At 35.6% G+C, this 25,128-nt stretch overlaps 1 protein-coding gene across 8 annotated transcripts in view; it reads left to right on the top strand.

The window, feature by feature from the left end:
- ANKRD17 (ankyrin repeat domain 17) overlaps positions 1 to 25,128 on the top strand; it is a 180,430-nt gene that overhangs the window by 73,031 nt on the left and 82,271 nt on the right. For 7 of the 8 annotated variants that reach the window (XM_074396257.1, XM_074396256.1, XM_074396252.1 and 4 more), the window contains 2 exons: positions 7,729 to 7,882; positions 23,608 to 23,764. In XM_074396257.1, coding sequence (XP_074252358.1) covers positions 7,729 to 7,882; positions 23,608 to 23,764 — 311 coding nt within the window. Of the gene's footprint in view, positions 1 to 7,728; positions 7,883 to 21,556; positions 21,664 to 23,607; positions 23,765 to 25,128 lie in introns of those variants that run through there. The other variant, XM_074396258.1, reaches the window with a different exon arrangement.

The following is a 25,128-nucleotide window of genomic DNA, read 5'->3' as shown; positions in this document are numbered from 1 at the left end:
ACAAGAAATACTATTTAAGCAGGTTTTTATTTTCTTTCAACCTTTTAAACTTTAGTCTTATACATGGATTAGTGTTCTGTGACATTACTGAAGATTTTGTCTTTGTATAGAAAAATATTTCAATTGTAATAATTTTGGAATTATTTACTTCATTAAGAATTGTGATATTTTATACCCTTATTTAAAACTATAAAAAATAGAGACAGAAGGAATTATTTCTGGGTCATGTGCAAAATAGAATAAGTTGTGATGACTTTACAGTTATGAATATTTCTTATTTCTTATGTGTAATAAGTCTGCTTATCAGTATTCAAAGAACTTATAAGCAGATAGCCATATTTTTCCAGACTTATTTGAGAGATACAATGTTAAGCAATTAAGAATTAATTTAGTCACTGTCATAAAATGATCATAAACTCGTTTCTTAATTTTTGTATTCACTTTTTTATACTCAGTTTTTAAAATATGTTTTCCTATGTAAAACATACTTCATAATGAATAATACCCAAATCAAGAAACTGTTGTCTTCAATTATGTTCGCATAGTCTGTGCTTTGAATATCACTAAATACGTTATATATATATGAGTTATATAATTCATCCCATAATGATGGCCCTAAGTCATTTCTAATGAACCTTTATTTTTTGTAGCTAAAGTGGTATTAGTTATGGATTTATATCTGTAAACCCATTTTGTGTTACTAAAATGTCTAAATTGATCCAAAAATCAAACACAGTAAAAGTAAAATTTAGAAAAAATATAAAATATTTTTGGAGGGATTTTTCTACATTGACTGGATTTATTAAGAGATCTTAAAATTTTAAGTATGATAAATTTTGGACCAAAGATAATTTCTTTTCCCAGAGTAAATGTGGGAATTATTTGTTTTAAAGTGCTTTTATAATATAATCAAGATCTAGAACACCTATTTTGAAATGTAGATTACTGGTTTAAAATTCAGATTACCAGCTTTTGAGATTCAGTGATAAAGAGAGAGTATTTTTCAGAACAACAGAAACAATAATAAATGTTTCTTATTTATTACTGTTTTTTTTCTTCTGGAAAACATCAGATGTGGGATGGGGTTAGTGTTGAATATAAAGAAGTCTAAACTTGGGATTGCCAGCATTTTATTTTTATAAAGTATGTTTATCCTTAGAGACTGACCCTTTTTTCCATCTTCACCTCACGTAATGCATTTGATGTAAGTATGTTCCTAATTGGTTGTTTTGTCTCTGATGTCCCATCTATCTAAAACTATTGGTAACATGGTCTCTAATTATCTTCCTTTTACTGGTTTTTTGCCTTAATGCTTAAATCCTTCAGTAACTTACACTACAATATACATTCTGAACAAAGCACAGTATTGAAAGGCGCCATCTTCCTGAAGCATTTCATAATTGTTTTCTCGTTTCTCTGTACAATCACTCTATTAGTATCTGTTTAGTACTTCTTTCAGACTTGTTTGATAGTTACTTTTACATAGAATTGCCATTCTCTATTGTATATTTATGAAAGATATTGATTATAACAAAATCATTTTTGTATTTGTATAATCCGGTGAGTAGCCTACTGCTTTGCAGTCAGTATGTAATTTGTAGATACTTGTTTAGTTGAATGGAGTTTGTATGTATGGTATCCAGTTAATTAAAATATACCAATTTTCTTACCCTTTGGAATAAATACCAGTTTATTAAACTACAGAATGAACCATTCTTCTATCCTATAGCAGTGATACTTCTATTTTGAGGAGTAGTTTGAAATGTAATGCTAATAATGATCACAGTTGGTCTGAATGATCCCGCATTACCACATTTCTCTGTGACTTTGTGTTTTGAATGTAGAAGGATTTGAATTACCATTAGTGACAAGCAAATTCATTTAGCTCTGGCCATTGTTAAAATACCTTGGTTTTCATTATTTTTATTAAGTCAGGCTTACTTTGGAGAGAAAGAGAAAAAGAATTTTAGTTATCTTAGAAATCTAAGTAATCGTACTGTTAAATAGTTTTTCTGTTAAAATAAAAGCAACCTCCATAGTGAAATATCATCTTTTAGTCTTTAAAAATTAAAAGGACTTAACATGCATTAAAGTATAGAGACTTCTATAATAAAATCTCCGTAGGGCAGGTACAGTGAGTGATGCCTGTAATCCCAGAGCTTTGGGAGGCCAAGGTTGGGCAGATCACTTGAGGTGAGGAGTTTGAGACCAGCCTGGCCAACATGATGAAACCTCATCTGTACCAAAATATACAAAACTTAGGTGGGCATGGTGTGACATGTGCCTGTAATTCCAGCTACTCCGGAGGCTGAGGTGGGAGAGTCACTTGAACCCAGGAGGCAGAAGTTGCAGTGAACTGAGATTCTGTCACTACACTCCAGCCTGGGCGACCAGAGAGAGACCCTGTCTCAAAAAACAAAACAAGGCAAAACAAAAATACCCTCTGCATATCTTTGTCTCGGGTGCAACATTTTCAAGATTTTGCTATGCAGCTTTGTTTTCTTTAAGTATTTGATGACAAATTTCCAACACTATTTCTACCTACTTTAGTATGCATGTCTGAAAAATAAGGGTATTTTCTTATATAATTGGAGTCATTCCTTTATATTATCTAATACTTAGTTTGTATTCAGATTTCTTGTCTCAAAAATACTGCTTTTACATTTGTCCTGCTTTAATATAATTTAAATAAGACCTATTATTTTGCTGGTTGTGTATCTTAAGCATCTTTAATTTTGAACGGTTCTTACTCTATTCAAAAAAGAATTTTTGCTCCCATTCGACTTACTTGAAGAAAATGGTCAGTTTTGCTGTAAAATGTTCCAAATTTTAGATTTGTCTTTTTGGCTTATATTCAAAACAGTGATTCTCAACCTCTTTCTCCTTCATGATTGTTGTTGTTGTTTTTTATTTTCTTTTGTAAGGGAACATTTAGCAATGACTGGAGACATTTTTGGTTGTCACAACCTGAAGGAGTGTTGCTACTGCCATTTAGTGAGTATAGGCCAGGGTTGCTGCTTAACATCCTGAATTACACAAGACAACCCCCAACAACAAAGAATTATCTGATCCAAAATATTAATAGTGCCTTTACATTACAGAACATTGGTTTATCTTGTTCCTGTATTTGCCTTACTATTAATTTCCATATGCTGGAAGTTATTTACAATTCTAAAAGTTCTGTCAGATTATTGTTTATTGGGGTGGGGTGGGAGACAAGGTTTCTTTATAGGAGGTGCTGTGTGTTTTATGTTGCAAAAATTGGGAGCATATTAGGTTTGGTTGTTCACTTTTAGTAAATTAAACAATGGGTTCAGGTTGTTAATGGCCTGATCCTTAAATGCCGATATTAAAGTCAGCTTTCCCAGAGCATTGTGAAAGTTCAATCCCTTATTATTCCAGCATTGAATTTCCTGGTGGAAAGTATATTGAATTAGTTAATTGGATAACTGGTCTTTCGGTGCTAGATATTTAAAAATCTGCTATTTAAATAAAGATCCTCGTTTTTGTTTTTTTTCATCTGTAACATTGAATTGAACCTGGTGATTTCTAAACTTCTTGCATTTTGATGGTTCTTTATGCATAAACATCATTTCATAAAATATCCAGCTGGTCAAAACAACACATTCAAACCACTTTAAATACAACTCTTCAAAAAGGCCAGTTGTAACTTTGATAGGTTTTTGCTCCTTTGAGAATATATTTAGTAAGGACATTTCTTCGTCTTCTCTCTTCATGGAAGTTATTTATATATTTCATTTAAATAAATTATTTTCAATTACTTAAAATTTTTTTTTCGTTTTTACATTTTATTTATTTTTTTGAAATGGAGTCTCGCTCTGTCACCCAGGTTGGAGTGCAGTGGCTCGGTCTCGGCTCACTGCAACCTCTGCCTCCCAGGTTCAATTGATTTTCTTGCCTCAGTCTTCCGAGTAGCTGGGATTACAGGCGCACACCAGCATACCTGACTAATTTTTGTATTTTTAGTAAAGACAGGATTTCACCATGTTGGTCAGGCTGGTCTTGAACTCTGAACCTCAGGTGATCCACCCGCCTCAGTCTCCCAAAGTGTTGGGATTACAGGCGTGAGCCACTGTGCCTGACTTAAATACTTATTTGAATTTCTTATTTGGACCATTTTTAATGTTTGTTTTGTTCCAAAAGTTGGTTGTGATTCAAAATGATTTTTTTTTTTTCTGTAGAATAATATAATAAAAATGAGGTAGGTTTCAGAGAGAAAATTCATTTTAGTTTTTAATTTGAACTGTCTCAGCTGAGGACTTGGTATGGTAGAGACATGTATGCCCATAATTTAATAAAGGAATACTTTTGTGTGTTTACATTATTATATCTCTTTATGTCAGTCTTTCTTCACTTGTCTTGTAACACAAGCTCTTTCCAGTTGGAAAGAAAGGAACTGGCATTAAAGTAGGAAATTCTCTTTTTCCTCCCTGTACTTTTATATCTCTTGTTCTTTCTCATTACCTTATGCACTTTCTACCCTGTATTATAGTTCATTTTTATGCACTCTCATTAAAGAAATAAGTTCCTACATAGCAAGGCTGGTATCACACATTTCTGTATCTCCCATAGTATTTATACATAGAATGTTTGCAATAAGTGTGTGTGTAATAAATCAATGAAGATAGCATTTCCACCACCTGCTACCTAATGTAAGATTCTGTGTCTCCTCTGAGATCTATAAAGTATACCTTCAGATGTATTTATTGTGATTACCCCCTCCCTCATTCTTCTCCAAATACACTAGAGCCTTTTAGAATCTGAAAAGGAAGAATCCCAAAATCATCCGGTAAATTTCACCTTCTTTACAGATTCTTATTTATTCAGTAGTCACTTGAGTCCTGACAGTGAGTTACGCACACTCTAGTTGCTGGGTGTACATGACTAAACCAAAAAAAGTATTTGTTTTTAGAGAGCTTAGAAAGACTCTCTATATAATATTCGTGTGTGATAAATCTGTGAAAAAAAAATTAGAATTGATACATGGCTGAGAGAGAGACACTTCGTTAGGTCACACGGGTAGAAGCTAAAGCAATTCTGGTACCTAGGCCTTCAGATCTTAGTAGTGTCCTTGAAATAGCTCCTTCTTCATTAATCATAAATGAGGGATGCAGAGGAAATAATAAATATTCATTCCTGTTCCTTTCTGTCATCTTCATAACCCTCCCTCTCTATAAGAATTTCATAGTCATTTGAATTCACAGTTTTTTAAATTAACAAGTTTTGCATATAGTAAGAATAGTGGGCCTAAGAATAACATAAGAACTTTTGTGGAGAAGTTTAAAGTCAGTAAGAAAGTAATGTTTCTGTATTTAGTATATCTCATTAAGGGATGGAAATGCAGTTTTCTTAGTAAATTTTCACCAGGCTAGTTATGATAACACTGCGGCTTAGGGGACTTTGTGTAAAATAGTCACTTCCGATTGAAATTTGATACCTTCTATTCTACAACTTCTAACCTGTCTTTCCCTGAGTAAAAACCCTGTGTTTCTGTCATAGAGAAATTTTATACTTGCCAGTCCATATTCCTTCTTTCTCTCCTCTTATACAAATTAGTCATTTTGGTCAAAATTCTTTATATTATTCTTTATGCATGCAGTGTCTCCTTTGAACATCTTTAGCACCTCTGATCTCTACCTTTGCTTTATCAGTTAACTATATACTGCTCTTTGAGGTTTTTTACTTACTCAAATATTCATTTAAAACATTGTATTATGGTATTTCATGTGTTGATTTTATCTTTTTGTTTTCATAAATTTATTTGCTTTTGTCTTTTATTAAATTGAAATAATTGTAAATATTTTAACACATTTCAGAGATTAGAAAATTTCATTAGGAAACAGCCTTTTCTTTAGAAAGACTCATCTTCCGGACTTTTTTTTAACAATAGGAAAACATTTTTATTGCTATAATTTTGAATCACAGCTTGCTATGCCCAAAAGTTCACTTCCTAAAGTATAGTACTTTAGTCATTCTTTAAGATTCTTGCTTTCTCATACTTTTGCTACTACCTTTAAAGATAACTTAAAATTATCCAGACCTGGTGGTACATGTTTATTTGTGTGTAAAATATTTGAAATCTCAAATGTTATTTTATGTTAAACTACTTTAGTTTAATGGAACTTTGGAGAGAAACTCACATTATTTCTTCCCAGATTTAACATTTAGTATTAAATGTTTTAATTAATTAGAACAGTATTCCTTGTTACTTGATAGTTGCCTTTTCAAGATGGAACAGTTTTGTTTCTGAGGTTATGATCGTTAAGGATTTATTCCTTGAGTTGTCTTTTTTATTACTGACCTTTGGTATACGAGGCATGAGCATGATTGTATTCCAGTCTGTTAGATAATTTTACATCTATTTTAGTTATTGCAGTGTTAGTAGTACCGTAGATTTGTGAAATAAATTAACTCTGATCATATTAAATAGCGATATTTCATATCATAATTATCAATTTTTATCAGTAAGCAGAAAAGAATATGTTTTAGTACCTGATTATAAGTAGCACTGTGATACGGAATAGCAAAATAAAACTTTACCCCTGTCTTAGGAGTTTATTTTCTAATTCTTTAGATTTCTTATAATTGAATCTGCTATACTTTAAATCAGTGTTTCTTAACATAGTAAAGAGACCCCAAAAAGTCCCAGAGATCATTTCAAGGTGTCCATGAGGTCAAAACTGTTTTTATCATAATACTGAAATGTTACTTGACCTTTTTGCTATGTTGACATTTACAATGAGGGTACAAAAACAGTGGTGAATAAAACTTATGGACCCGGAGGCCGTGGAACCAAACTGTAGTAATATGATTGTTTTCTTCACCGTCACATGCTTGAAGTTAAAATAAAATGAAATGCTAGTTTAACTTTAAGAATGTCCTTGATGAAGTGATAAAATTATTAATTTTATGAAAACTCCCCTTTTGAATGCATGTTCTTTCAATATTAGCGTGTGTAATAAAAGCACTTCTGCTGCATACAAAAAGTATGGTGTTGTATGGAAGAAAAATAACTGTGCTATTTTTTTAGATGTGAGGCAAGTTAGCCTTTTTCCCCCATGAAATGTCATTTTTACTGTAAAGTACAACTGAAAAGCTACAGTTATCAAACCTGGATATTTGGCAAATACTCCTAAAAATGTTTTTAAGTGAGTCTGTCACTTTAAGGGAAACAACAATACTTATTGCCAATGATAAAGTTAAGCTTTCAAGCACAAATTAGAATTTTGAAACTTACTTGCCTAGGCTTGACAGCTTTCCAGTACTTAAAGACTTTTTGATGAAATCAGTGGTGATATTAATGGATGTGATTTTTTTGATATTGATATTTGATACTTAATACTTCGTTAGGTCCTGAAAGCAAAACATTTAAAAATTGCTGATTTAGTTAGTTTTCACTACGTAAGCATTATATTCATAACCCTACATATATCTAATAACCAAATTAAAATAGAAAAGAATATTAGTAAAGAAAATTAGGCTTCATATGAATAATAAAGTTTTGAATTCTTCCACAAATATAATTGTCTTTAGTTAAGCAACAGGCTTATCTATGTCATGTTGAACATTTTAGGACTGCATTGTATTTACCATTGATAATTATATTAACATATTTTTTCCCTCCCTGCTTTCTTTTTATTTTTCTCCTCTCTTTTTCTTTCGCTGTTCATTTCTCCCTTCTTCCGTCTTTTTGCATTTGTTTTATAGGTGGAGTCTTTCATTTTGGATCAGGATGATCTGGAAAATCCAATGCTGGAAACAGCTTCCAAGTTGCTCTTATCAGGTACTGCTGATGGTGCAGACCTCAGGACAGTAGATCCAGAAACACAGGCTAGACTGGAAGCTTTACTAGAAGCTGCAGGTATGTACTATACATAGTAATAAGACCACCTTATTATCTATAAAGTTTGCACATCAGTGTAATAAAAGCTCTTGTTGTTATAAGTGAATGATACTGGGTATTTAGAATGATAATATTCATAAAGGTTAATTGATAAGTTTCTAGAGAATTACATGGAACATTTTACTAAAGCATATTATAATTTTCATTACCAGAATAAAATCCACATGCTATAGTTGACCTTATAGATAGAGATTTTTTTTTTCATTTGAGTTTATTTGTGAATTCTGTATTTGTGAATTTGCCTACCTGTAAAAATGCATTTTAACTTCAAAATCAGTACTAGCAGTCCTTCATAGGCATGTGTAAAGCAGTGAAAAATTTGAATCACTTTACATGCATGTTCCCAGCAGAAGTTGAACAAAGTGATGCTCTACATTCTTGTTTCAGGTCTCCTAATATAAATAAGTGTCCTTTTGAGGCCTGTATAATGCCAAGTTTTTTACATTTTTGTGATTTTTGTTGGTGTTAATTTTTTATTTTTGTGGGTACAGAGTAGGTGTAAGTATGGGATACGTGAGATATTTTGATACAGGCATACAATGCATAATAATCACATCAGGGTAAAACGGCTATCCATAACCTCAAGCGTTTATCCTTTGTGTTACAAACAACCGAATTATACTCTTTTAGTTATCTTTAAATGTACAACTAAATTATTTTTGACAATAGCCACCTTGTTGTGCAAGCACATACTAGGTCTTATTCATTTTTCTAACCATTTTTTTTGTAGTCATTAACCATCCCCACTTCCCTGCCCCCAGTGCCCCACTTACCCTCCCCGGCCTTTGGTAATCATCCTTATACTCTCTATCTTGGCTATTGTGAATAGTGCTGCAATTAACATGGGAATGCAGATACCTCTTCAGTATACTGATTTTCTTTCTTTTGGGTATACACCTAGGAGTGGGATTGCTGCGTCTTAAGGTAGCTCTATTTTTAGTTTTGGGAGGGACCTCCAAACGGTTCTCCATATTGGTTGTATTAATTTACATTCTCACCAATAGTATTTGAGGGTTCCCTTTTCTCCACATCCTCTCCAGCATTTGTCATTGCCTGTCTTTTGGATAAAAATAATTTTAACTGGTGTGAAATGATATCTCATTGTAGTTTTGATTTGCATTTTTCTGATGATCAAAGATGTTGATACCTTTTCATATGCTTCTTTGCCATTTATATGTCTTTTGAGAAATGTCAGTACAAATCTTTTGCCCATTTTTAGATCAGATTATTAGATTTTTTTTTCCTATTTGAGCTCCTGATATATTCTGATTATTAATTCATAGTCAGCTGAGTAGTTTCCAAATATTTTCATCTGTTCTGTGGTTGTTGCTTCACTTTGTTGATTGTTTCCTTTGCTGTACAGAAGTTTTCTAACTTAATGTGATCCCACTTGACCATATTTGCCTTAGGAGCCCTTGCTTTTATGGGATTACTCAAGAAATCTTTTCCCAGTCTAATGTCCTGGAAGGTTTCCCCAACGTTTTCTTTTAGTATTTTCATCATAGAGGTCTTATGTTTAAGCCTTGAATCCATTTTGATTCTGTTTTTGTCTATGATGAGAGATTGGGATCTAGTTTCATTCTTTTGCATATGGATATCCAGCTTTTCCAGCACCATTTATTGAAGAGACTGTCCTTTCTCCACTGGATATTCTTGGCAACTTTGTCAAAAATGAGTTTGCTACAGATGTATGGATTTATTTCTGGGTTTTCTATTGTATTCTAGTGGTCTGTATGTGTACTTTTATCCCACAATCATGTCATTTTGATTACTGTAACTCTGTAGTATAATTTGAAATCAGGTAATGTGATTCTTTCTAGTCTTGTTCTTTTTGCTCAGGATACCTTTGGCTATTCTGGGATCTTTTGAGATCCCATGAAAATTTTAGAATTGTGATATTGTTTGGCTTTGTGTCCCCACCCAAATCTCACCTTGAATTGTAATCCCCATTATCCCATTGTGTCAAGGGAGGAGTCCAATGGGAGGTGATTGGATTATGGGGACAGTTTCCCCCATGCTGTTATTGTAATAGTGAATGAGTTCTCATGAGATCTAATGGTTTGATAAGGAGCTCTTCCCCCTTCACTCCTCACACGTCTGTCTTCCTCTGCCATATTTAGAAGGTTCTTGATTCCTCTTTGCCTTACTGCCATGATTGTAAGTTTCCTTAGGCCTCCCCAGCCATGTGAAACTGTGAGTCAATTAAACCTCTGTTCTTTATAAATTACTCAGTCTTGAGTATTTATTTATAGCAGTGTGAAAACAAACTAATATAGATTGCTTTTTCTATTTCTGTGTAGAATGTCATTAGTATTTTGATAGGAATTGTATTGAATCTGTAGGTTGCTTTGGGTAGTATGTACATTTTAACGATACTGTTGCTTCCAACCCATGAACATGGAATATTTTTCCATTTTTTTGTGTCCTCTTCAATTTTTGCATCAGTGTTTTATAGTTTCCGTTGTAGAGATCTTTCACTTCTTTAAGTTAATTCCTAGGTATTTTATTTGTAGCTATTGTAAATGGCATTACTTTCTTGATTTGTTTTTCAGACTGTTGGTTCTTGGAATATAGCCATGGTACTGAATTTTGTATGTTGATTTGTTTTGTATGTTGATTTGTTTCCTGCAATTTTACTGAATTTATCAGTTTTAATAGGTTTTTTGGTGGAGTCTTTAGGGTTTTCCAAATATAAGATTATATTATCTGCAAGTTAGGATAATTTGAGTTCTTCCTTTCTAATCTGTTTGTCATTTCTTTCTCTTGTCTGATTGCTCTGGCTGGGACTTCCAGTGCTTTGTTAAATAGAAGTAGTGAAACTGGGCATCCTTATCTTGTTCCAGTTCTCAGGGGGAGAGCTTTCGACTTTTTTCCATTCCGTATAATGTTAGCTGTTGGTTTGTCATAGACAGCTTTTATTACCTTGAGATATGTCCCTTCTATGCCAATTTTGCTAAAGGTTTTAATCATAAAGGGATGCTGGATTTTATCAAATGCTTTTTCTGCGTCATTGAGATGATTGTATGATTTTTGTTTTTAATTCCCTTTATGTAATATATCACATTTATTGACTTGCAGGTGTTAAACTGTCCCTGCATTCCTGGTATGAAACTCTCTTGATCAAGGTATATTATCTTTTTGCTATGCTGTTGGATTCTGTTAACTAATATTTTCTTAAGGATTTTTGCATCTGTGTTCATCAGGGATATTGGTCTATAGTATTCTTTCTTTAATTTTTTTCTCAGGGATATTGGTCTGTAGTTTTTTTTCTTTTGTTCATTCATTCATTCTTTCAGTCGTTTTGGTATTAGAGTGATACTGGCTTCATAGAATGATTTAGGAAGGATTTTCATTTGCCCCCTGGGTTCTGCTGAAGATAGTTTGTGTCCAGATGAAATTATTACAGAATTCATTTGGAAGCTTTTTTCACCCTGTGACCCCTTCCTAATTCTGCTGGCTGCCTTCCTGAGGTTCCCTGTCAGATGCAGTCAGGGATGGCATCCCTGGGCTCGAGCTGGAGACTGGGAGTGCCCACAAGACTCTTCCTACTGCTGCTTCTACCTTTATATTTCATGTAGCTCCCTATGTTCATTTTAGTTATAGGTGAGGTTAAATCCTTCTCTCATGATCTGGATTTTCAGATTCCCCAGTTGACATGTGTGTTTGAAGACAGGTTTCCCCCGCTTTTATACTTTGAGAATTCACAGTTTTTTGATTGTCTCATGGAATTTGCAGCAGTGTGCCACTTCTTTCAAATAATCTGTGAATTCTTTTGTTTTTTTCTGGTAGCATTCCTGCCATGTTTCTTAGAATCAGAGTTTGTGGTGTGAGTCTCCACATGCTATTCTGCCCATCTGAGTGGGAGCTGCACATTAGCCCTGTATCCTGTCTGCCATCTTTCTAAGTCCATTTATTTTTTGTTGATTTTCTGTGTACAAGATCTGTCTAATGCTGAAAGTGGAATGTTAAAGTCTACAGCTATTTTTATATTGGGGATCTTTCTCTTTAGCTCTAGTATTTGCTTTATATAGCTGCTTAGTGCTCCAGTGTTGGGTGCATATGTATTTAAAATAGTTACATGTTTTTGCTTAATTGACCCCTTTATGATTATGTAATGATCTTCTTTGTCTTTTTTATTATTGTGTTGAAATCTATTTTGTGTAATGTTAAGTATAGCTATTTTTGCTCTTTTTTGGTTTCCAGTGACATGGAATATCTTTTTCAATCACTTTATTTTTACTCTGTGTGTATCTTTATAGGTAAAGTGTTTTTCTTGTAGGCGACAGGTCATTGGATCTTACTTTTTATCCATTCAGTCTCTGTATGTTTTTTGGTTATAGTCCTTTAAGTCCATTATGTTCAATGTTGTTTTTGATAAGTAAGGACTTATTCCTGTCATTTGTTATTTGCTTTCTGGTTGTTTTGTAGTGTTATCTTCCTTCTTCTCTTTCCGCCTTTTAATGAAAGTGCTTTTCTCTGGTGGTATGTTTTAATTTCTTTGTTTTTATTTTTTGTATCCATTGTATGTTTTTTCATTTGAGGTTACCATGAGGCTTGCAAATACTGTCTTATAACCCATTGTTTTAAGCTGCTAGCAACCTAACACTGCTTCCATAAACAAATATAACAAGCTAAAAGAAAACCAATGACTCTACCTTAAGTTTATCCCCCCACTTTTTAACTTTTATTGTGCTGCATATGTCTTGAAAAGTTGTCACAGTTATTTTTGTTTGGTTAATCTTTTAGTGTTTCTACTTAAGATTTGTCAACACACCACAGTTACAGGGTTATACTATTCTGTGTACTTAATATTATCAGTGAGTTTTGTAACCTTCAGATGATTTCTTACTGTTCATTAACATTCTTTTCTTTCTGATTGAAGAAATCTCTTTAGTGCTTCTTGTAGGACAGAGGTGGCGATGATGAAATCTCTTAGCTTTTGTTTGTCTGGGAAAGTTCCTCTTTCTCCTTCATGTTTAAGGGATGTATTTACCAGATTTACTATTACAAGATACATTTTTTTTGCCTTCAGCACTTAAAATATGTCACGTCACTCTCCCCTGAGCTGTAAGGTTTCCACTGAAAAGTCTGCTGCTAGACATATTGGAGCCCCATTATATGTAATTTGTGTCTTTTGTCTTTCTGCTTTTAGGATCCTCACCTTTACCTTTGGAAGTTTGATATTTAAGTGCCTAAATCTACTTGGTGTTCTATAACCTTTGTGTACTTAAATATTGATATCTTTCTACAGGTTTGGGAAGTTCTGTTAGTAACCCTTTACTATACCTATAAACTTTTTGCTCTCATTTCTTTCTTTATCTCCTTTTTAAGGCCAGTAACTCTTAGATTTGCCATTCTGAAGGCTGTTTTCCAGATCTTGTAGGCACGCTTCATTCTTTTTTATTCTTTTCTTTTTTTTGTCACCTTTGACTATGTATTTTCTCTTTTTTTTTTTTTTTGAGACGGAGTTTCGCTCTTGTTACCTAGGCTGAAGTGCAATGGTGCGATCTCGGCTCACCACAACCTCTGCCTCCTGGGTTCAGGCAATTCTCCTGCCTCAGCCTCCTGAGTAGCTGTGATTAAAGGCATGCGCCACCATGCCCAGCTAATTTTTTGTATTTTTAGTAGAGACGGGGTTTCACCGTGTTGACCAGGATGGTCTCGATCTCTCAACTTTGTGATCCACCTGCCTCAGCCTCCCAAAGTGCTGGGATTACAGGCTTGAGCCACCGCCCCCGGCTTGACTATGTATTTTCAAATAGCCTGTCTACAAGCTCACTAATTCTTTCTTCTGCTTGATCAATTCTGCTATTAAGAAACTCTGATGCATTATTTAGTATGCAGTTGCATTTTTCAGCTCCAGTATTTCTGCTTGATTCTTTTCAGTTATTTCAAACTCTTTGTTAAATGTATCTGATAGAATTCTGAATTCCTTCTCTGTGTTATCCTTAATTTCTTTGAGTATCCTCAGTATAGCTATTTTGACTTCTTTTTCTGAAGGGTCACATATCTTTTTTTTTCCAGAATTGGTCCCTGGTGCCTTACATAGTTCATTTGGTGAAGTCATGTTTTCCTTGATTGTCATGGTCCTTGTAGGTGTTTGTTGGTATCTGAGCATTGAAGAATTAGGTATTTATTATAGTCCTCGTAGTCTGTGCTTGTTTGTACCTATCCTTCTTTCGAAGGCTTTCTAAGTATTTAGAGGGATTTGGGTGTTGTGATCTAAGCCATGTGTGCATTAGGGAGCACCCCAATCCCAGAATAGCTGTGATTTTTATGGATTCATAGAGGTACCACCTTGATGGTTTTATGTAAGATCTAGAAGAATTATCTGGATTACCAAGTAGAGACTATTGTTCTCTTCCCTTTCTGCTAAACAAATGGAGTGTCTCTCTGTCTCTCTCTCTCTCTCTCTCTCTCTCTCTCTCTCTCTCTCTCTCTCCTGAGCCACCTGGTACTGGGGCTGGGATGACACAAGTATGCCTGTGGCCACCACTACTGGGACTGCGCTAGGCAAGAATTGAAGCCAGCAGAGCACTGGGTCTCACTCAGTGCCCGTTGTGACTGCTACCTGGCTACCACCTATGTTTGCTTAAGGCCCTAGGGCTTTACAGTCAGCAGGTAGCAAAGCCAGCCAGACTTGTTTTTTCCCTTCAGGGTAGCAAGTTCCCCTAGGCCCTGAGCTTATCCAGAGTTGCCATCTGGGAGCCAGGGATGAGGTCAAAAACTTTAGAAATCTACCTGATATTCTGTTGTACTCTGTGTTAGCTGGCACTCAAGCCACGATATACAGTCCTTCCCACTCTTCCCCTTTCCACAAACAGAAGCGCCTCAGCCCATGGCCACCGCCACCAGAGGCCACAGGGAGTACTGGCAGGCTGCTGTCAATATGTAGTTAAGGCCCAAGGACTCCAGTCAGTTTGTGAAAGCTGCCAGGCCTGAGATTCACCCTTCAGAACAGTGGGCCCCCTCTCTCCCAGAGCAGCTTCAGAAATGTCATCTAAGTGCCAAGCGTTGGAATAGGGGCCCCTGAGAGTCCGCTTTCTACTCAGCACCCCCAGCCCTGTCCAGTTGTGGCCAAGCTGGTACCTAATGCGCAAGACAAAGTCATCTTCTCCTCTGCTTTTCTCAAGCAGAAGGAGTCTCTCACTGTAGCCACAGGTGCGAATGTGCTGGTTCCCACCTGAAGCCTGCATATCGCCGAGTCTCAACTGAGGCATGTGGCATACAACTTGGGTGTCACTGCTGGTTCTTCAGGGCCCAAAGGCTCTTTAGTCAGTAGGTGATGGATCCTTCCAGGGGTGGGTTTCTTTCTTTAAGGGAGCAGGTTCCCCTCTGGCACAGGTTGTGTGTAGAAAGGTTGTCCAGAAGCTAGGGCCTGGAATGGGGCCTCACAAATCTGACTGGTGCCCTATCCTCCTGTGACTAAGCTTGTATCCAAGATGTGAGACCAAGTTGTCTCTGCCCTTTTCTCTTCTCATGCAGAGAGAACGGGTCTCCTTTGGAGCCTTAAGATGTGCTGCGTGAGGTTGGGAAACGGGTGACTCAAGCACTCCATTAGCCGCCCAAGTGGTGGCTCAGACAGCTGTCTGCTCCCCATCCCCCATCCAGTGACTCCAAGCCCATCTTGGCACTAGGATTTGCCTAGGAATTGAGTCCTGTGGCTTAGACTGCCCTTCAACTTCACTTAAGGCCACAGAGCACTCCAGCCTGTGGGGCGCTGCTAGGGGATGGGGGGTAGGGGAGCATTGGTGATTCACAACTGTCCTTTCTACCCTCTTTAATGCCTATTTCAGTAATATGAAGTCAAAACCAGGCACTGTGTGTGCTCACCTGATTTGGGGTTTATATGAAGATGCCCACTTCAGGTCGAAGATAGTTTCCAAACTTGGGGAGGGATAGGGAGATCACTGGAGCCCTCTATTCAGCTATCTTGCTCCATCTGTCTTAGTGATTTCACTGGTTAAAATGGTGTCCAAGTATAGTGCTGTCTAGTGTTCCTCAGTGTGAGAATGCTGTGATGTGCTTTATGGAAAGAACATGTTTTAGGTTCAGGCATGAGTTTTACTGCTATTGGCTGTGAGTTCAATGTTAATGAATCAACAACATATATTAAATAAGTTATAATTTACATCATGGAATACCATGCAGCCATAAAAAAAGAATAAAATCATGTCCTTTGCAGTAACATGGATAGAGCTAGAGCCCATTATCGTATGTGAATTAATGCAGGAATTAAAAAAAAAAACAAATGCCATGTTACTACTTTTAAGTGGGAGCTGAACAGTGAGTACATATGGACACTAAGAAGGGAGCAGCAGAGTAGACACCAGGGCCTACTTGAGAGTGAGAGGAAGGTGAAGATTGAAAAGTTGCTTATCAGATACTATTTTCATTACCTCGATGATGAAATAATCTGTACCCTGAACCCTTACAACATGCAATTTACCCACTTAACCAACTTGCATGTGTTTATGCTGTACCTAAAATAAAAGTTGGAAGGACACGCACACAAAAGATACGTTTAAACAGAAATACACATAAAACAAGGTTATGTGTATTAATGACAATGCTGTGGCCAGGGGTTGGCAGTAACATAACACTGTATTTCTCCCAGGAGCAGTGCTTAAGTATTGTATTTGCTAATTCAGTGTTTCTAGCAACTTAACAAAACATAACTATTATGAATAAGAGAATTTATGGTATATAATTTCCTCCACTTGTTTGTTATAGGCTATAGGTTGAAACCTCTTATGTGAATCATCATGGTATGTTTGTAAAGTGGATCATTTATATTATCCCCATAGGAACACTGTTTTAATTAGGAATTATATATATACAATCACAGATTTAGCACTATACATCATATAAGGAGATGATAATGAAATCTCTATCATTTTGAAGACATAAAATTTCTTAGATTTTCTAAAGTAGACATAAATACACTATGAACACTAATTGTTCATTGTTTAAGAACCCCAGTATACTACCTATTCTAAATGCAGTGCATGTAAACTGCTGCTTTATTATAGCATAAAAACCGACCTAATACTGTTCAATAATCCTTTCAGTAAACGTCTTGTAACACAGTATTTAAATATTTGAAGAACTTATGGTTAAACTTGATTTCCATTCAAGGTAAAATTCTAGAATGGATTATTAAAGGGATCTTAACCAAATAGACTTGAAAACATAGTAAAGGCATGTGTATAATCCTGTATTGGAGGACCGAAAACTATTTGTACAGAAGAGTAGAGACCTAATTTAGCATTTCCCAGTAATTAGATGTTGCTGTAGAAGTTTATGAGAGAGAAATGAGGATTATGAAATTATTTAAAAACATATCTCAGAGGAGCAGGGACTGTTTCTCCTGAAGACAAGAAAATTCAGGTTGAATATACTGTTCTTCAGATGCTTAAAAGACTGTCATATAGATTTGTTTTCTGTGGCCTCAAGAGGCACAGCAGGATTCCAAGATGTTACATGGAAGCAGATTTTACCTGAAAGCTAATATTTGGAGATACAGTACTTTTTCACATGATGTAAATAGTTGCTTCATTTTTCTAAGTTGTATAATTATTTCTGTTTTTTCTATTTTCTTTATGGTAGCTGACAAGCTAGCCTTCCCCCTACTTCTCTTTCTTTCTCCACCTCTCTTTTACGTTTCCTCTCCCTCACTCCTTTATTTCCTTCCTTTTTTAGTTTCACACACAAATCGAAGGTAACAGCATAATGAAATCTCTGTATGTTTATTCATCATCCAGCTTCAGCAGCCTTCAGTGTACAGGCAGTCCTTTTTCATATCTCCCTATTACCACCTTGCTGACATCCCCACCTACCTTAATTTAAAGCATATCTAAGCACCATACCATTTAATATATAAATATTTCAGTGTGTATCTATAAATTAAGAGTGTTTAAAAAGAAATATAGCCATACTATTGCAGATTTAAAGAAAAAAAAGTAATTTCTTAATATTACCAGTGTACTGTCAGTGGTCAGATTTCTTCAGTTGTTTTCTGTCTTTTTATAGTTGGTTTGTTTAAATCGAGATCCAAACAAGGTTTACATAGTTTTAATGTTAATTATTTTTCTTAAATATATACACATACTATGTACCCATAAAATTAAAAATTAAAAATTTTTAAGTTTAATTATAACAATTCCTCCTTTTTTCTTATTTATTCATTGAAGAAAACAATTCCTCCTTTTTTCCTATTTATTCGTTGAAGAAATAGTAATTTCTCTCACTTTATGGATTTTGCTAGTTGTGCTTCTGTGGTATTGTATTTCCTATTTTAGATCCAGATACTTGATCAGATTCAGATTTATTCTGATTTTGGCAAGAATAGTCATTCATGATGGCGTGTATTTCCTTAAGTATCACACAGGGACTTTGGTTGCTTCTTTTTTTGTGATGTTGAGATTGAACAAGGTTTAAGTATCCAATATCTTTCTTTAGAAAGGATACTTAAGAGGTAAAATTTTTTGAGACTGTCTAAAATGCCTTTCTTACTGTCCTCTTACTTGATAGTTTGGCTAGGTGTAGAGTTCTAGTTTAAAAATCACTCTCAGACTTTTAAAATTACTAAATTTCTGATGTTGCAATTGAGAAAGTAGATGCCACACTTAGTTATGACTTACCCCTGTACCACTTGTCCCTGTTTTCTTTCCCTGAAGCTTTATAATTTTGGCATTATAAAATTTTCAGTCTCATTTTCAATGCATTGGTTGGCTTTTCATATTTAAGATTTTGTTCAAATGTCTAGTGATCCTTGGGTTCTGTTTTTAGTCTATAGCAATGCCATAAAAAGCCAAATTGGAAAGTCTACTTGATGCATTTCACTATACAGTATGGATTCGTTTCCCATTGCATTGTAACAATTTACTATAAATACAGTGGTATGAAACAACACTCATTTATTATCTCTTAATTTCTGTGAGTTAGACATCTAGGGACAGTGTGGCTGGATTCTCTTGCTTATGGTCTCAAGGCTGAAATCAGCTATCCTGTGTTCCGTTCCTTATCTGTAGGCTGTGGGTGAACATTTACTTCCAAATTTATTGTTACTGGTAGCAGAATTTAGTTCCTTGCAATTGTAGGACCAAGATCCTGATTTCCCTGCGGGCTATCAGCTGAGGCTCTTCTCATCTCCCTAAGGTTGCCCACATTCTTTGACATGTAGCACCCTCCATCTTTAAGTCAGCAGTGGAAATTGCTTTAATCTTCCTCATCTCCAATCAGCCAAAGACATCTCTGCCTTTCACAAGCTGATTTGATTGGGTCAGGCCCTGCAGGATAGCCTCCCTGTCTTTAGATCAACAATGTGATATAACATAACTTAATTATGGGAGTGAAATCTGTCAAATTCAGTCTCAAGATTGTAGAATATGTACATCAGGGATGGGTAATCTTGGGATCACTTTAGCATTCCTAGCAGACAGTGATTAGACAGAGATCCTTTCATTTCTTTGGGAATCCCTAAAGTATCAATACTTTAGGTCTTTTCTCTGATTTTTATAACCCAGCTACCTTAATTCTGGGAGCTGAGACTGGCAATAGGGTTGTGGATCTCACTACTTACCATGTTAACGTTCATTCCCTTAATGCTTTTATGTGGTACTTCATCTGATCCTCCTGTATACTGGGTGTCTCTTAGTCCAGGGCATTTCTAGTTTGCTTTCTTTGGAGAATAAATCACCTGGCTGTTCAGTTTGACAGTGGAAACTTGTGTCTGATTACCCCTCGAAGGTGTTCAGCTGATCTCCCTATTTTTCAACCAAAGCCTCGCCCTTGTATCTGGTACATCTAATTCCTGACTCCTGTTGAGCTAATGATCCCTTTTTCTTTTGATAGTGGTGTTTCAGTTTATTCTGTTCTATAAGTTAGTTACATCTCTGATTTACTTTTTCTTTATATATTTTGGCTTAGATTTACAAATTTTTCCTAGTTTTATCATAGATGGAGTTTCTTTTACATTGTAGTCCTCTGAATAAGTTCTGAGAGGAAAATGGGGGAAATCATTATGCATTCAGTTATCTTAAAACCAGATATTTAATAAGTTTAATAGTGTTAATATTAATTTTATTATAAAATAATATAAATCATATTTTAATGTGCCCTCCATCTGAATTTCTATGGTTCTGTTGTTCAGTTGATTAGAGAATTTGAAAATAATAATCTGGTCATTGTGTTTTTTTTGTTTGTTTGTTTTTGTTTTTGTTTTTTTTTTGGAGGCAGTCTTGTTCTCATTCTGTCACCCAGGCTGGAGTGCACTCAGCTCACTGCAACCTTCACCTCTCGAGTTCAAGCGATTCTCCTGCCTCAGCCTCCCAAGTAGCTGGGTCTACAGGCACATGCCACCATGTCCAGCTGATTTTTTGTATTTTTAGTAGAGACAGGGTTTTACCATGTTGCCCAGGCTGGTCTTGAACTCCTGAGCTCAGGAAATCCACCTGCCTCAGCCTCCCAAAGTGCTAGAATTACAGGCGTGAGCCACTACACCTAGCCCTTTTCTGTTTTTTGATCTTCACTTTAATATCCAATAGCTGGATAAGACCAGAAAAAAAAGAATCACCGTAATTCAGGGTAGCTAGAATAATTTTTGATTACTGTTAATTAATTTGAAAGGTTACCATCATGTCTTTGTTTTTTCCCTAGTTATCTTTATTAAAATAGTTATCTTTATGAAGATACAAGTTCATAAAGATTTAAAGTGAGATTTTCTTGTTTTGTTTTTTCTTTTTAAGACAGTGGTTAGTTTTTACTGAGCCATATCTGTCTTCTTGCCTAGTTCCTGTTGCTGTTACTGACAAATGTTTGTTACATAGTGATCTGGGCTGGTTGAAAAATTAGATCTATTTTTTTTAATGTGGAAATTCGTCTGTGATCTTGATCTCAATAGTGCCTTCATATATTTAACCAAAAGATTATCTGTTGAATAAATATTGTAGTAGATTCAGAATATAATAGGACTTTTAATATTAGTGACATAAATTATACAGTAGGTGTCAGTCTTATCAGACCAAGACAGATTTTGTTATTTTTACATATTAATTGTAGCAGATTTGAAATTTGACTACTGTGAACATATTGTTACAGCTGTAATCATAAAGCCTTCTTGGAAGATTTATTTTTGGTTTTGTGGCAGATAACATTTAATATCTTAGTTTTTTTATTAAAGAAAAGCATAGAAATATATCTAAAAATACTAATCTAAAAATCATTCAGGATGGCAGAAGAAAAAAATATTTTAAAGGCAGAGATGGTTAATAACCACCTGTGTGAAACCTAATTGTTGCTTTTGCAGATATCTCTATAAAGCATGCTTACCCCTAACCTTATTATTCTAACTCGGTGCTTAATCTAGGCTGCCTATGTTACTGTAAAGTACACAATAAAAGTATACACTTTCAGAACTTTAAACATGAAACTTACGTGATATTATTAAACACCTTTTACTGTTATAAGATATACTTACCTGTGCAGATGTTTATTACCAAGTGAGTGATCCTTTTTGTTTCTTAGTTCACTAGTTTGTTGTAAAACCTATAATAGCCTTTCTTTAATGTGCATCGGAATCATATGGGGATCTTTTTTAAAATGCAGGTTTTGGATCAGTACATCGTAGGGCCTGAGATTCTGCATTTCTGACAAGCTCCCAAGAGATAGCAGTGCTTCTATTCAGTGGACCACATGTTGGATAGCAGGGTTCTGTAATATCCATCATAACATTAGAGGTAAAGGTTTTTAATCCTAGCTGTTTATCAGAATTGCCTTAAAGCCTTGAAAATATGTAGATGCCAGGCCCTGCTTTCTACTTACTGAATTGGATCCCCAGATGTAGAAAAGCTCAGCATCTATATATTTGAAAAGCATTCCAGGTGGCTGGAGAACACCTGTAAACCCAGCCCTTTGGGAGGCTGAGGCATGTGGATCACTTAAGCCAGGAGTTCAAGAACAGTGTGGGCAACATAGTGAGATGCTGTTTCTACCAAAAAAAAAAAAAAAAAAAAAAAAAATTAGGCATAGTGACCTGCACCTGTGGTCCCAGGTGCTTGAGAGGCTGAAGTGGGGAATCCCTTGAAACTGGGAGGTTGAGGCTGCAGTGAACCATGATCGTGCCACTGTACTTCAGCTTGGGCAACAGGGTGAGACCCTATCTCCAAAAAAAAAAAAAGCAAAAAAGCACCACAAGTGATACTGATGGGCAGCTTGGATTAAGCACCACTGAATTAAAATAATAAAGGTTAGGGGTAAGAATGCTGCATGCTTTACAGGGTTATCTGAAATAGCAACAGTTAGGTTTCAAGTAGATGGTTACTAACCATCTCTGCTTTTGAATTTTTTTTTTAATTTTGCTGTTCTGAATGGTTTTTAGATTAGTACTTTCAAATGAATTTAAGTATATGTAGTAAGTTGTAGACATAATCATTTATGGCTTATCTTTTATATATAGTCTAGAATGCCTTTTTAGGCCATATTTTGTTCACAAGTGATAGCCCAGTAAACATTCTTAAGCAAAAATGGATATTGGCCCGATGCAGTGGTTTACACCTGAAATTGTGAACACTTTGGGAGGCTGAGGTGGGAGGATCACTTAAACCTAGGAGATCTAAATTACCCTATGCAACATAACAAGACCGTACCTCTACAAGAAAATTTAAAAATTAGCTGGGTGTCCTGCTACAGTGACACACACCTGTAATCCCAATACTTTGGGAAGCTGAGGCAGGAGGATTCCTTGTGCCCAGGAGTTCGAGACCAGCCTGGGCAACACAGTGGGACCCCCATTCCTCCAAAAAGTAAAATAATTAGTCAGACACGGTAGTGTGCACTTGTAGTCCCAGCTACTTGGTAGGCTGAGGAAGGAGGATTTTGAACTCAAGACAGTGAGGCAGTAGTGAACTGTAATTGTGCTATGCACCCATCCTGGGTGACAGAGCGAGACCCCGTCTAAATTAAAAAAAAAAAAAAGAAAAAAAAAATTAGCCTAGTGTGGTGTTGTGAGCCTGTGGTCCCAGCTGCTGGAAGGCTGAGTTGGGAGGATCACTTGAGCCCAAGAGTTCAAGACTTTAGTGAGCTATGATCATGCCCTTGTACTCCAACTTGGGTGGCAGAATAATACCCCGTCTCAAAACAAAAATAATAATAATATAAATATTAAAAAAATGTAGACATTTGCCAAATCATAGAGATGGTGCTGGCTTCTGGCACTACTGGCGTCAATGAATCAAAAATAATTTAATCAGGACTCTGTCCCCTTCTTTTTCTATGTCTCTTTTCTCCTCTATGTTGACTTTATTTTGGGTAGTCTTTTTCTGTATGTGGTGACAAAAGTGGCTAAATAGCTTATGACTCACATCTTACCAATTTAGCAACCTTTGAATATAGGTTCTTTCAAAGATATGACAGAGTCTAATTGTCCCATCATAGGCCAAAGACCCATTTCTGGCACCAGAGGGTCACAGAATCAAGTACCTATGAACCACATGGAATGAATAAGTTTATTAGAAAACTGGAGAAGAGTGATTTCTCAAAAGATGCTGAGCAGCCGATATATATGTCCACTCCACCATTTGGAAGTTATTTGTTAACATACACAGTATAGCTTTAAGTAACTCAAATTTTGCTTTGTTTCTCCTTTTGGGTGTGTCTATATTGGTGCAAAAATAATATAATAGGAATAGGCAAATTGTCCACGGCTGATGGTAAAGCCTTTGCAGATCCTGAAGTACTCCGGAGGCTGACATCGTCTGTTAGTTGTGCGTTGGATGAAGCTGCTGCTGCACTTACCCGTATGAGAGCTGAAAGCACAGCAAATGCAGGGCAGTCGGACAAGTAAGTACATTTTGCTGCAATCAGTATGAAATCATGTTCTTAAAAATAATAAAAATAGCTAACATTTACTAAGCATTTATTTTGTGGCTAGCTAGCACTGTATTAACCACTTAACGTGATGTCTTATTTATATTCACAAAAACTTTATAAGGCATAGATTTTGTTTTTACTTCCATTTTTCAGATGAAAAGTTAAAGAGAGGTGAGTAACTTAATCAAGGTCAAATAGGTAATAAATGACAGAGCACCAGTGTCTAGCTGATGGCCTAGTCAATATGTTATAAAAGACCTTTTGCTTATTTAGATTTTTTTTTTAATGTATTGGTGACAAAGAAGTAAATGTTTTAATAGTTAGGCCATTTTCCAGTTCATGTACATTGTTCTGACCATTTTAAAGGGTAGGGCTTTTATTTGTTTGCTTTTTGAAGTTGTAAAAGAAGTCATAGATCTAGTTCCTATAACTTGAATGTGAGTCTAGGTACTTTATTTATATTTTATCTCCTATAATTCCTTCTATATAGATAGATAGTACTTTATAATTAGTAAGGGCTCACTAAATATTTTGTGACGTAGCATTTTAAGCTGATATGATGATGTTATCCAATAAAAATCACACCATCTCATATATAAACACAATTGTGGATGTATGTTGAAAAATGGATAGATATTTCAAGGAAGCAACCAGAAAAGAATTATTAATAAATGTTACCTTTTTCAACCTTCAGTGGCTAATTTTTTTCTCCTGTAATAAAATGAAGCCATTTTATTTATTCTAGAAATTGCCTTAAAACGATTGAGAATATCTGAATATTCTGTTATATTTTGGTTTAGAGAGTAAATCATAGCATTTAAGAATTGTCTTTTGTCTAATGGTATTTTTATTTTTATTTTTATTTTTTTTTTATTTTTGAGACGGAGTTTCGCTCTCGTTACCCAGGCTGGAGTGCAATGGTGCGATCTCGGCTCACCGCAACCTCCGCCTCCTGGGTTCAGGCAATTCTCCTGTCTCAGCCTCCTGAGTAGCTGGGATTACAGGCACGCACCACCATGCCCAGCTAACTTTCTGTATTTTTAGTAGAGACGGGGTTTCACCTTGCATACCAGGATGGTCTTGATCTCTTGACCTCGTGATCCACCCGCCTCGGCCTCCCAAAGTGCTGGGATTACAGGCTTGAGCCACCGCGCCTGGCAAATGGTATTTTTATACAACATTCATAAGAGCATATAAAAGAGGGCTTATATAGTATTAACAATATGAATTTCCTGTTTCTCTTGGCTCTTTTTTTTTTTTTTTTTTTTTTTGAGACGGAGTTTCACCCTTGTTACCCAGGCTGGAGTGCAATGGCACGATCTCGGCTCACCGCA

This window comes from Saimiri boliviensis, chromosome 3 (genome assembly GCF_048565385.1).
Source record: "Saimiri boliviensis isolate mSaiBol1 chromosome 3, mSaiBol1.pri, whole genome shotgun sequence".
Taxonomy (NCBI): Eukaryota; Metazoa; Chordata; class Mammalia; order Primates; family Cebidae; genus Saimiri; species Saimiri boliviensis.
The sequence above is the reverse complement of the archived record's forward strand: the minus strand, read 5'-3'. Positions and strand labels throughout refer to the sequence as shown.